Consider the following 14,575-nt stretch of genomic DNA (forward strand, 5'->3'; position numbering starts at 1 on the left):
GAAAAATGACTTGGCCTTCCCCCAGGTTCCCTAGGAAGGTATTGCAATTATGATATTCATTGTTGCTAGCAAAGGCAGCCCAGATGCACTGAGTTGTTAATCAGTTAAGAATAAAAGCACACACAAAATCTCAAAAGTAAATGTCATTTAGCACCATTTTTGAAATGAGCTCGAGGTAATTACCACTTACAATGTGAAGACTTTGTTCCACTCAGGATTGAGATTTTTGTAGACGGTATGTGTTAGCAGCCTATCATTGTTCAGTTCAACTACACAAAATGGGTCACTTTTACCTACAAGAGATTTGGGGAGAATGTTTTTAGGATAAATAGCACCCACACCTTAGAGTGTCATAATTATAACCACATCTTTTGTCAAAGAATTTTTATTAAAAAGTGAAGTACAATGAAAAACATTTCTTAGACAACATCAAAATAGAATTAGCTATAACAGGATGATGTCAATCACTGTTACTCACTGAAATATAGAACCAGGAAAAAAGTAAAAGAATGCAGATTATACAGCTGATATTTCAATTTGTAATTTTTTACAAAAAATAGTTTAACTGCTAACTATGAGGGTGCATGTCCATCCCTAAGTTAGTTTTTTATGTAATTCTATAGTGACCGTTTGAAAGGTTCAGGATCTTTACTTTTATCCATATGTTTTCTAACTCATCTGACCAGTAACTTGTTAACAGAAATTTCTAAACAAGTTGATTTGGGGAAAACTGCTATGCTATATTGCAGAATTACATTTTAATCTGACTTAAGACTGTCTTCTGAAATATCTAAGACACCACAAGAAGGTAAATTAGAACCTCTGAGGCAGAAAACAAAATCTGCCTTTTGAGACTTAACCTCAACAAACAACCTGCATGTTAAAGAGCAGTTTTTCATTTTTGTCTACGGAGAGTAAAGGGGCTGGCAGTTATCTGTTTACAGCAGCTCGGTTCTTCCATAGTCTAATCTCGTCCATTCAGCAAGTATATTTTGTGAGGTCCTCAATATTCTGTAATGTCATATCCTGTATTATAAGAACCCATAAAGTCAGAGGCTCTATGGGGGCAGCATTAATGATATTAGTGCAGCATGTAATTTGTTTGATACCTTATACAAATGACAATGAAATCAATATTTAGACAAAGCTGTCCAGAGGTCATATCTTTTAAACTACAATATTGATTTAGACTACATAAGAGGTTAATGTGCATATTATTAACTTTAATGATAAAGAATAATTGTTTTAAATGCATTGTGAATTATAGTCACAGTAGTTTACACTTCTGTGAAAGCTTAAATATCATTGAAGATTTTCAATTAAATTTTAATAGGGGAAGAATTCATTAGCTATCAGTGACAGATAAGCTATGCATTCTCACACAGCAGTGTGTTTACTTTCCACGTTGTAATTCTTAAAATGAGCTGTACAAACTTTAACTCACCTTTAATTTAATTTATTAATTTTCTATTAAAAAAGAGATTTAATATGTGTGTGTTAGTTCAGTGGCCTTATATACCTCAGGATAACATTATGGCAGTCATCTCAAGTTTTGGTCTTGGGAACAATTTTCAACAAAGAATAGAGGACTAGAAAATCTTCCAGGTCTGGTGCGAATTTACCTGTGACTTATCTTTTTTTCCCCACCTTCATTCCTCTTTGCCCTACCTGCTACCATCCTCACTTATAACTCACACACCATGGAAAATAGTATTCAAAAAATATTTTGTTTATCAGACACATTGTAATAAGTTTTATTTGCCACATAAACAACACTTTTTCTCCCATATAATTCACCTACAAGGATAAAAATTCCATTCAAACAATTCTTAAAACCTTGCTTATTCTTACAGCTAGTGTTAAGTATCTTCTTTCCACCTAGCTTTGTGCTGGGCACTATGACATAAACAAAAGAACAGAGACTATAAACTACTACAACCTCAAAGAGTTTATAGAAGTGCTGGAGAGATAAAAATATCTACTATAATAACGAGAGAGAAAATTGAAGCCATATTTATGATTCCTTGCCAAACGAGTAACTATGTCACTTTAGATAAGACTTTAGATTAAATGATTAGCTTTAGAAGCACATACTTAGAAGACATTTGTAACTCTCACACTCTTCCTTGGACCTCCTTTTAATTTTTCTCACACATTCATCTTAATCTTAATTCAGTAAAAAAAGGACTAAGTAAAGGTAGTACTTTGGGTACTTTTTGTGCCCCCATTTTCACTTGCTTTACTTCAATCACTAGTCTGTTTCTGTTGAGTTGGTTTTACTTGCCCTCAAGTGACTGACAACTTGCAGAAGATTCAGTCAGAACTGCACCGCCTCTCCCACAGCAAAAGCGTAAGAACTAACTCTGGAGACCAATATCTAGGGGGGGGGGGTGGGGGAGGTACTTTAAACATCCACAAGCAGAGGATGAAAATCTTTATTTGATTTTTTTCACAGGAATTATATTCAATTGTGTGAAGTTTCCATTTTTAAAAAATTAACCCCATGGAAAATCTCTTAAATCAATATCTTATTTGTTAGTGTGTCTTTATTTGCTGACAAAAAGCAAATCTTGAGTCAGTGATTGGCTGAAAGATCTTAAAGAAACAAAATCTGTTCTTAATGTTTAACACTTTCCATGTCTTGTTAAGAAACTAATTTAGCAATGCCCATGAGGCAGTAGGTATTCAGATTTTTTTAGTTGATTATTTCATAAGGCCATTCCTAGGGAAAACCAGTATCAGTCACCTATTATTACATTATTTAATTCTCCCAGTCACTCTTTACTATTGGGATAAAGGTGGTAAAGCACCAGACACCAAAATAACAGTTTGAGCACCTTCTGAAGCCACTTGTCAGTCATTTTGCTATTTTAAATTCTAGTGCCATACTACTATTATCAAAAAATATTGTCCTATCTGCACTTATAACTTGAAGCAGGTAGGCAATATAATTTTAAGAGACCATGTTATTAGACACTGTGTAAAATGTAACGGTACTTACGTTTTTTAAAAAAGAGCTTTCGCCTAAGATAGACCCAACTCCTATTTAACATGGCTTTAATTTATACTTGATTTTTCCCAGTCTAAAATCCATTATTCTTAATGTGCTTAGAGTCATATTAAAAGACTGAATTGTGTTCAGTGACATGAACCAATCCTTGAAAACTGTGCCATTTTACAAGTCTCTGAAATCTTCCTCTCAAGTGTAACACCTTTGGTGTCTTCCCAGGGCCTATAGGTTAAAATCCACATTGTATGGCATGGGATATAGTCTTTCAGCTTCACCTCCTACCTCAAGGGCTTTTCATCACCTTGCTTGAGCTGTACCACACATTTCAAATGCTCAAGTACTCTGTGTACTTCCAAGAGCACCGAAGTTAAAGTGGGAGGACTGTGGTCGGGGGAAGAGGCCTAGCTTTCAGAGGCTGAGCAAACTGCAATTGAACACTCGCTCCATGGTCCTGGGCCTGTTCCTTTTAAAACAACGCAGTGACTATAACAGAACCTTGCAGAGATAATACTTAGAATATAACTCGCAGAGTGTCTGGCACACACAAGTAGAGCATCAACAGGTAACAGCTTTAAGTAATGCCTTTTCAAACAGGAATATATAAAACTTCAAAATGTGCTTTAAAGTACAAAAATAACAGGAAACAAGCCATGCCTTGAGTTAAATCTCCTGGTGAAAAGAGTAAAGATTTGTAAAATATTTTATTAAAAAATTAGCAAATAAAAGGCAATAGTAATATTATAATAATTGCAAACATTTACTGAGTCTTATATCATTATAAGTCCAACATTATGTTTTCTGTTCATTTTCTTGAAGATTTTATGACCACTCTATGAGAAAGGAACTTTTATTATCCCCATTTTACAGATGAGAAAACTGACACTGGGAGATTATATAACTCACCAGGTCACAGATTGTAAGTAGTAGAGCTATTATTTAAACCTGGGTCTATCTGACCTTCAGAGCCCTTGCTCTACCCCTAGGGTCCAAGTTCCCTTCAATGAAATATATTTCAATGCAAACCACTAGGTAAGACCTTTCCTAATAACTATGTCATTTCTTAGTAGTTAGCAGGCCACACACAGGAAGAACTGGCTAATGTTTTTACCACAAATTCATTCATTCAACAAATACTTATTACTTATCAGGTACCAGGCAGTATTCTATGTATTGAGGAGATATAAGTGCATAAAACAATGAAAAAACAACAACCTTGAATTCATAGACTGTATAATGAGAAAGAAGATAGATAGTGAAAAACATTTGAGAGTATTTTAGAAGGTAATAAATACTATGAAGAAAGATAAAAATGGGAAGAGTGATGAGGGGTGCTGGTATGTCAGTGCAATTTCTGAAGGGACTGCCAGAAAAGGTCTCATTGATAAAAGGACATGGGCAAAGGAATGAAGGAGGCAGGGGGTGAGCCCTGGGCTACCTGGAGGGACAGGTCATGGGAAGGTCAGAGGCGTGACTGTGTCTGATGTTTCCAGGAATACCCAGGAAGTCACCGTGACTGGAGGAATGGACCGTGACAGGGAAAGCCACAGACGACTTAGTCAGAGAGGTGCAGGGAGGGCAGCAGGCCTCTGTTGGACCTGGCTATCCCTCTCTGTGGAGGGGGACGTGTTTGGAGGGATCTGAGCTGACATGTGACATGGTCTGATGACTCCTGTCTGGAAAACAGGTAGAGAGAGGGCACCGGAGGAGGTAGGGAGAAGTATTAGGAGGCTATTGCAATAATCCAGGTGATAAAAAGTAGTTAGATTCTGGATATATTTTGAAGGTAAAACTAAAAGGATTTGAAGATGTCAATACTGAACAATCTATTATGCCTGATACTATTATTTGGAGATTTAAAAAAAAACAATTTATTCAGCTTAGCAAAACCTGTGCTTTTTTCTAAGCCCAAGAAGCATTCAACAAAGTGAATAGACTGGATGTCTAATAATCTAGCAGAGGAAAATTTAGGTAAGAAAAGAGCAGGCTATTTTATGTTAACTTCTATTTACCTTTTCCTTATAAAGAGTTATGTTTTTACAGGTATCAGGGATAAATGCCAAGATCAGGTCATTACACATTGTGTGATTTTTGACTAATTCAGAAAGTGTCCTTCTGCCGCAGCACGATTCAAGGGCAATTAAAAATTAACAGTGATTTCAACCAAACTAATAGTAAATGTACAATATTGAATTCTATAAACTTACTACTAAAAAGCATCAATGTAGTTTTATTTTAAAGAAGTGGTTACACACAGTTAATATGCTTATCTGGGTAGCTAAATGATGCTTTAAATGACTGGCTTTTCAGTTCCTAAATTTTGCAGCCCCGATTATGTGCCACTTAAACAAATGAAAACAATCACAAAAATACCAGTGATGGATTTAACCATTAATTATCTCCTTAATTATTCCTTGCTTTCATCCTTTTCATCATTCCAGTTAGACGCTGTGCTATGTGGCCTTGCCTGCTCATAGTATCTGAGGAGTGAGGTTGACTAAGGATGGAGCGTTGATGTCTCCAAAGTGCATGACACTCTGCAAAGCTCAGAGAGTGATGCAGGGCCGTACCTGCATCAGATGCTTTGACTCCACACAGTAGGGCTAGGTGAGTAAAAGAATACAGGCAGCATCCAAAATTGAAGTACATTTTGTTTCTGATAATTTTTGGCTATTTAAAGAACCTAAATGGAGAGGAACACAGATTATAGAATCTCATCTCCCTCTTACTCATTCCTGTCATGAGACTAAAGCAGACCTGTGAGTAACAACTGGTTTTTCCTTAGCGCCCACCATGTCAGCCAAAAAAGGTGCTTCTTCCTGCCCTTTGCAGTACATAAAACTGGGGATTTGGGTTTGGATGCAAGACAGGAATTGCAGCAGTGCTGAGGGAGGGTGAGGGCAGTGGGGTTGATTGCATTAAGCGCCATGACAGCTAGAAGAGAATCTTAGCTTTCCTTGAGAACATGGTAATTTTCCATGTTGACAATTTTCTAGGAAGAAATAAGGATACCTTTTGAAGCATTAATTACTTGTGGAGTGTCTGCTCTTCTCACCCCAGAATTATAAGTATGATTAAGACATAGTCCAGCTCTCAAGGCACACACAATTTAGAGGGCATGACAGACATGTAAATACACAATTACAAGGCAGGGTTGTAAGCACTGTAATAAAGGTAAGTGAAGGGTTTAATAGCAGCAATGAAAAGAAAGCATATCATGCCCTAACTCTCGAACAGGAAGGGGAAAAGGAAGGGAAGACTTTCCCCAAAGGAGGTGCCCCTGGTGATCTGTGGTGATTATATCTCTTTATCACTAGCAGTTTTAGAAGTGAAAGACAATTATATAAAAAGGAGACTAACAATTTATGATCAGGAATACTTAGCTTCAATCTATTTGTGTATCTTTTTAATAGGTTCTCTATAATACAAAAATTGAGATATATACTAATGTCTCCTATAAAACAGATTATAAAATAAAATAAAATCATTCAAAATATACTAAAAATATTATATGAGGGCTGCTGCATTTATACATCATCTAGTTAAATACTAAGGGCTATTTCCTCCTACAGATTTTTGTAGGAAAAAAAATCTCCTAGGAGAATTAAAATTGGAAAGAGACTTTTTTACCCAAACTCATAAAACTAAATCAATAACAGATTTTAAAGCATATATTCTATTACCTCAATAGAATTGAGGTAGAATTCTACTACCTTCTTCTTATGGTGAAAAGCCATTTCTACAACAATAAAAACAAATGTCAGAATTGTCTCCAATGGGCATCCTTTCTGGCAATCTTCAAAACGGCACTGAGGATTAAATGAGGTGCATGGACTGGCTAATTCTCTCTCACTGTTTAGCCCTTGATCCTTGAGGTCACAACACTGACATATTTACAAAGAACTGTGGGAAAGTCTGCACCACCCCTGCTTGCTTGCTACCTGTTTTATGGGCAAGTGAATGACTTCAGTTTTTGCAAACTACTGGTTTGAGCATTAAAGTCACTCAAAAGATACTGAATGATATTCTTACTCCCAGAATAGAAAGCTAATCCTGATCCATCAGTGGTGGGCTTTATCCAGGGTCATTTTGCTGCTGACAAGTAGCTCAGTCTGCTGGATGAGATGTGTTATAAAAATGTGTGTGGGGCGGGGTGGGGGAGGGGAACCCAGTGACCACCTCTTTGTTGCCATGACTCTGTAAACACAGAAGGTTTTGAACAGCGCAGAAAGCAATTCATACTCATGGGGGCCTTTTATTTTGGGCCTACCTTACACAAATTAAGCTCTTTGGTTTAATTTACTCAGTTGCCACAGTTTGAAATAGCTGTACTTTAATCTTTTTTTTTAAATTGTAATCAAGGTTTCCATCTGTCTTTTCTACAAACTGAAATTTCAATCATAACATATAACAATGTTATAGAGAGGGAATTCAATAGGATCCACCAGAACAAAAAGCAACGCGTGTTGGAGACATCTTCCGATCCCCCCATCACTGGTGTGGGGGCTCTGACCTTAGCCTTTCTCCCTGACTCACCTAAACATATTTTAAAAATCTGATTGGTAGAATTACATTAACTGACACTCTTCCCTAGGTTTCCACTGGATCTGATTCAGAGACTGAATGATAATAACAGGGCTTCTCTTTTCTCACTGAGTCATAAAGCAGGTTTCAGTGTGGCAGGAAAATTGAGTTGTGGCTCTTGGCCCTCTAGATCTAATACATCTTTTTTCATATTGAAGACTTTGTGATGTCCTCCTTACTATTATTAAATAAAATAAAACTGACCTGTCTATGATTTTGAAGTTTAATAGAATGCCTTAATGCTATCATCAAGGAGACCAAATAAAATGTTGTTTATAATAAAACCATACGTTGATTTATTTAACAAGTATTTATTGAGTGTCTACTATGAACAATAAAAGCCATATGAACAAAAAAGTAAAGGTCTTTGATTTCTTAGAGAATAAATATTGGACACTAATAATAAGTAGATTTTATTGTATATTAGAGAGTGATATGTGCTAATGCAACAGAGAAAAATATAGAACAGGGTAAGAGGTTTGAAGAGTGTGAAGAAGACACACAGTTTATAAACGTGATTAGGGTGGCTGGCGTTGGACTCTATTAGAAGGTTAGGTCTGAGCAAAGAACTGAAGGAGGCGAAGGCGGAGCCAGGTGGACATCTGGAGCAAAGTGTTCCAGGCAGGGGAAAGGGGCAGCCCAAAGCCTGGGTGCTCAGGGCCCCTGACAGGGGGCTCAGTGAGCAACAGGAAGAATAGGGGAACATGTCAAAGCAATTACTGGGGAACATGACCAAAAAGTGCCTAGGAGGCCACCCTAAGTTTCTTGGTGTTTACGGTGTAAAATGCCAGCCATTTGCAAGGCCTGTGTGAATATGTATTTCAGGCTGTAATTGAGGCTCAGATAATCATGACACAAAATTTAAACCTATTATCAATGTCCATATTTAGTCAGGTAGGACATGGGACAGTTTTTACTATTTGATGCTTCTGAGGACATTTAGAGTCCCCAGCTCCCTGCCATCGATACCAGCAGGGCTCCCAGTCATTACTGTAATTAAATTTCCCTACAAATCTCAAAATCACCCAAGAAGCCCATACTGCCCTCCCCCAACTGAAAATCACCACCCTTCAGCAATAGTTTTTAATCATTTTGGTCTTAGGAACTTTTAAAAGTTATTGAGGGACTTAAAAGTCTTTTGTTTATACAGGTTAGATATATCAAAATTTACCATTTTAGAAATTTAAAATGAGAACATGTAAAACTTAATTATTCATTCAAAAATAACAATAATAATAAATTCATGACATGTTCACATCAGATCAATCAAATATTATGTAGCCTTTGAAAAATTCCATTGTGTACTCATGAGAGGGTGAGAGTGAGAAAAGCAAATAACATCTTAGTGTTTTTATGAAAGTAGTTGTGACTTCACAAACCCTTGAAAGGGGCCTGGGGATCCCCAGAAGTTTGGGGGCTACACTTTGAGAACAGTGCAACAGAAATAAAGCTTATGTAAATATGAGTTTATTTCCTCCGGGATCTGAAAGTAGATGCAAAAGAATATTTATAGTATTGTATGTAACCATTTACATTCTGGAGTCCTAAAATTGAATCATCTCGGTATATTCTGTGAAGCTTAAAATTTATGACAGGAGAACAGGAAGTAAAATGAGACAGATGAGAAACTGGGAAAGAAAGAAAAAGAAGACTATGGAATCTATAAAACTTAGGAGAGGCCCTGAAAAATTATGTCTAAGCTTTTAATAGTCTAGATAAATTGTGCTAAAAATGTTTAACTACTTTATTTTCCATTAATATTTAATACAGAAACTATATGCAAGTGACTTGTTACAAGATTAGGAACACAAAAGTTGTTTGGTCTGAAATGAGTGTAAAAATATATTACAAGCTCTTTTCTTTTACAAGTCACTTCTCTTTGCTCATAGATATTTTAGGACCCACAGTAAATATATATTCAATTAGATGCTCCATGGAAAGGCATGAGGTTTCAGATAATCTTCCCTATGAGTAAATTAATTAGGTGAAGAAATCTTTTGCAGTGGAATAAAATTCTTTAGACTTAAAAAAATTAAGTACTGTATTAAGTGATTATATCTTTTTATATTTTTAGGTAATTAAACTGAAAACTGTCATATGTCAAGCCTTTGTCGTTAGAATGACATCTTTGTCTTTTTATTTCTCTTCTACATAATTTATCTATTCATTCAGGAGTTTGTTTTTCATCTTGGCACCTACTGTAAGCTCTCAGGTTCTGAGAGGTGGGAGAGCAGCCTTAGAGAGGTCAAGTTCAAAAGCTCATTTGGGGTTCGAATCTCTGCAACCATACAGAGGGGTTATACAGGCTCTGTTTCAACAGTTCCAGTGATGGGGAAATCAACACTTCCACAGGAATATGCTGACCTATTTTTTGGCAATTACAATTTTTGAGAAATGCTTCTTTACATTGTGCACAACACTGTCTCTGTAGCTTTCATTTATTCTATGATGTGCCCACTGTAGTAACTTTTAAGTTCAAATACATTAATGGGTATACCCCACATGTCACTTAGTATGTGATTAATGTTCCTTACCTGCCCTCCTATACTAGATAGTGTGGATGCCTGGCTGAGAATCTCTTCTAACTATCTTCTAGCATTACTTCCAAGACTAGAGAGGCCAAAAAGGCCAAAGTGACATTTCTAGACTTTCTTGCAGCTGGGGTTGTGGATGTAATTTAGGTTGTATCAATCAGATACACTAAGATGTGACATTCAAATTTAGCTAACTGAGCATGTGGAGTCTATTTTGCTCCTGCAGACTGCAAGCAGGAATCATGTAAAGAGTTGTCACAGTGTCTTCCCAGCATGCTAATGGAGACAAGTTACTTAGCCTCTCCACATCTCACTTTTCTAATTTGTAAAGTGAGGACAACAGTACCTAATTAGGTTGTTGTGAGATTAATTGTGATAATCCTTTTACCAAGTTTGGGTAGTGTCTGACATGTGATAAGGGTTCAATAAATGTTAGTTATTACTATAATTACTATTGTTATTACCGTTTTCCTTGAGCTGTTCTCAATAGACTTGACTTTAACCACCAGATATTCCAATATAGAATATATTCTGATTTGTCTGTCAAAAAGAATAGCTTCCAAAACTGAATTCACATCACAGTGTGTCTGATGGGTTCAGAAGAGAGTTTCATCCTCAACATTTCCCTTTTCTTCAATGTAACAATAGTGATGCCTATGTAATTCACTCTCATGGAGTTTAAACTCAATTCAAACTCTAAAATATTGTCTACATTTCCCACTGTTAAAGCAAGACATCACTGTTTTGTACTGACTAAGGCATTCATTTGTACTTTTCTTAAATGCACTTTTTATTTAAGTATAGTTGGTATACAATCTTATATCGGTTATGGTATATTAGTTTCAGGTGTACAATAATAGTGATTCAACATTTTTATACCTTAAAAAGTGGTCACACTACTAATTCTAGTAATCATCTGTCATCATATAAACTTATTGCAATATTATTGACTATGTTCATTTGTACTTTTTATTGCTCATTGTGTTGAACCAAGCCTATTTATTTCAGTCTTAATTAAGCCTGCCATTTAATTATATATTTATAAATATACTATATATAATATACATATATAGTCTCATATCAAATGACTTAATTATCCCTCCGAGCAAGTTTGATAAGGAAGCAGTCAGTTACCTCCCCAAAGTCATTAGTAAATGGGTCGAACAGGTCAGACCAAGGACAGATGCCTGTGTTCCACAGCTTGGCTTCCCCACTGAGATCAACCCTGTAATATCATCACTCTTCCAGCCTGACTGTTTAGTCATTTATGCATCTAACTATATTATCATATAACCCAAATATTCTTGTAGTAAGATTTTTTCAGATGCTCTCTGTTGGCAGCATTTTCCACATCCAACTTTCTAGAACATACATTACTTATTTACACAACTATATCATAATGCAACAAAATGTAAATTATAGTTTAATTTTAAACAATGAGTTTGACATCTCAAAGCATTTCTTCAAGTGCTGAGTGAAATCCTGGAGCTAGCCCTCCAAACCAAATCAGCAATTCTCTGTTTCTTTACTCAAAGGATCATTTTGTAATCTTAGTTCCACAGAACTCAATTAATTATTTTGTGGTATTTCTCCCTCCCTCATTTCCCAGTGAGAGTGGGACCACCACCTTCTCTGCCCATAGTCTTTTGCCTCTATAGCATATCAAACCTAATTATTAATCTCTTTTGTCATCCCACCTATTCTTCCAGAGCAGTATCTTCTAACCACGTGACTTGCATATGAATCACACATGATTCCTGCAATTCCCTGTAAAACGCTACTTCACACTCAGGCCTCACCAGTCTTTGTGTTAAATTGTGATTCTAATTCCTCTTTTCACAAATATTCGGTGTCAACTGTTTGGTTTTGGAATACTTTTGCATTTCTATAATTAGAATACGATTCTTAAAAAAATGCAAGTACTAAAAGGTAGTAACCTTTATATCTATGTGCTGACATAAAAGAATGAATCAATGATTTGCTTTCTTTCCATTTGATGCTTTTGTATAGCCTCACTGTACAAATTTGATGCCCTATATAATATTCAGATATTTAACATGTATGTTTGTAATATTGTTTTCTAACCTAAGTATATTATAATGATAAGAATGTCAGGTGCTGGATATTTTTGATGCATTATAAATTGGATGAACTGTCATCTCAAAGTAAAATATCTGCTCAATAGTCTTCTTTACAAGCTTAATTATCAAAAAGCAAACAGGGATACAGTAAGTTATATAACAGAAATAAAGCATGCTTTGCTTGGACAATTTTCAATATATTTTGCGTAAGAGTTAGGTTTTTTGTTTCAAACAATATAATTTTAAGATTTTTAGATAATAAAAGTACAAAAATTAAGAAGGACACCCACAAATAACCCCTTACATTTAGCAAATTATTTTACCCTTGATAATTTACAAATATGAAGGACTTCCATTATATTTTATATAATAATTTTAATGGAACTATATAGAGTTTAAAGGATATTTTCTCTTCTTCCAATGCAGATTTTAAATAATGATCATAAAATTTAAGGCCACATTTATCAGATAAAATCAATGTTATTGAATGTGATAATGGCAATTCAAGTAACCAGATATTAAAAATTCAAACTGCTATAATTCTATAAAAGAAGCAACACAGCTACTTCTCCCAGTAGACCTATTGTATTCTGAGGGCCACTCAAGCAACAACTGCATATGTCTTACTGCAATCTGCTCGAGCAACCCACAAAAAACCATAATTTTTAAAGGACAATATCATGTATATGTTATATATATATATATATATATGTGGTTGGCATTTCTCCAACTGTATATAAAACTTTCAAAGAACAGATTCTCCTTTTTTTTTCACTTTCTTTCTCTGAATAGACCCATAATGTTCAGGGAAAAACACCAAGAATAATAAATTGAAATCTCTGTATAAAATACACCTTCATGACACACACAAGCTGGAAATCACAGGAACCAATAAAAATTCAGGCAGCCTACTGATAATGAGGTCAGAAATACAAATAAATTTACTTTTAATGAAGACTGGAGGCACAGTAATCAAAGTGTTAAAATTCATTTCATGCATATCTCATTTGCTTCTTTGCTGATATTTACCACGCAATTCTGTGAGAAAGTAGAGGCCTAAGATGCTCCAGATAAATGGCTCAATTAATTGTACAGAGGTAGACCTCTTTGAGCTGAGCCAGAGCTGTGAGCTCTTTATTAAAAGCACTATTCTGTAGCCCATAACCTTGTTCCTTGACTCCTCTCTGGTTTCCAATTTAAACAAGTCCCCATGCGGCCTGCTCTAAAGGGCTTTGTCTCCCTGTCATTGTTAAGAGAGCTGAGGCATCCTGGAAGTGTGAAATCAGACCTCATGAGTTGAACGGTTCCCCAGGGAACGCTGGACTGCGCAGAAGGTCAAAGTCATGGGCCGGACCATCTAAAAGTGTCTGATCGCCGGTCTGTGACACAGCAAGTTGGGGAGGGGGGAGGGCTAGACGGAGAGGACTGAAATTGAACACATCTTAATTAAAGCCCACAGACAGCAAAACAAAATGTTTTCTAGGCAGCCTGTCAAATGGGGCTTAAATTTAGCTCTGCTAATGAATCTGAGCTGCTAACTGTTATTTCTTAAGATAATAAGACTCTCACAGGAAGCTGGAAAAAAAACTGTAGCATGTCTTTTTCTGCTGTTTTGCTACTTAAATATTTTCCAACAATGAAGACGGTTTTCCTAAAGAAAAAACATGGGAAAAGTCTATGCAAATAAAGGGGTAGTAAACGTCTCTCTTAATAACTGGTAGGTTTCCAGAGTATGGGGCTGGTAAGTCAAAGGCAAGTCTATATTTGGAGGCTTGGTTTAGAAAAAGATATGCTCATTTAAATGGGACTATTTCAGTGACAGATTATGTTAATTGTAAAATTCTCTCTCTTCCTTTTCCTCTCCCTCTCCCTCCATTGTTTCCTGAAAGAGATGGCGCATTAATTTGAGATCTCAATTCACCTGGGGTGCAGAAGTTTTATATTAGTGTACCTTTTAACACAATGAAAAGGTAGGGCATCTTTTGAAAGGATTTCACAGTGCTCCCATATCACTGTTTCTGAAACCAAATGGCTGGTATCCCTAGGGAGGCTGTGACCTCTTCCTCGGGAACTCAAAAAAAAAAAACCCAAAACAACCCAGGGGAAAACGAAGGGGGAGGGGCTGAAGAGAGAATTCTTTTCTCTAACTCTCTTAGAACTTGAAAGAACCAAGAGGCCAGGTTTAAATACTCTGCAAAGAAAGCCTCACTTGCTATAGACTTCAGATGTTCTGTTGACGGCAAAATTTAGGGTACGTCCAAGGAAAAGAATAATTAAAAGCCAGAAACAGCAAATTCCAACATGAACTGTTTCCTGCCACCAAAAAAATAACTCAGCTTTCCCCCACACCCGTCTTTCTCTTCTCACCA

At 36.1% G+C, this 14,575-nt stretch overlaps 1 protein-coding gene across 10 annotated transcripts in view; it reads right to left on the bottom strand.

The window, feature by feature from the left end:
• MCTP1 (multiple C2 and transmembrane domain containing 1) overlaps nucleotides 1-14,575 on the bottom strand; it is a 471,427-nt gene that overhangs the window by 155,390 nt on the left and 301,462 nt on the right. For all 10 annotated transcript variants that reach the window (XM_036020549.1, XM_036020547.1, XM_036020545.1 and 7 more), the window contains one exon: nucleotides 191-293. In XM_036020549.1, the coding sequence (XP_035876442.1) occupies nucleotides 191-293 (103 nt within the window). The remainder of the gene's footprint in view (nucleotides 1-190; nucleotides 294-14,575) is intronic.

This window comes from Phyllostomus discolor, chromosome 3 (assembly GCF_004126475.2).
Source record: "Phyllostomus discolor isolate MPI-MPIP mPhyDis1 chromosome 3, mPhyDis1.pri.v3, whole genome shotgun sequence".
NCBI lineage: Eukaryota > Metazoa > Chordata > Mammalia > Chiroptera > Phyllostomidae > Phyllostomus > Phyllostomus discolor.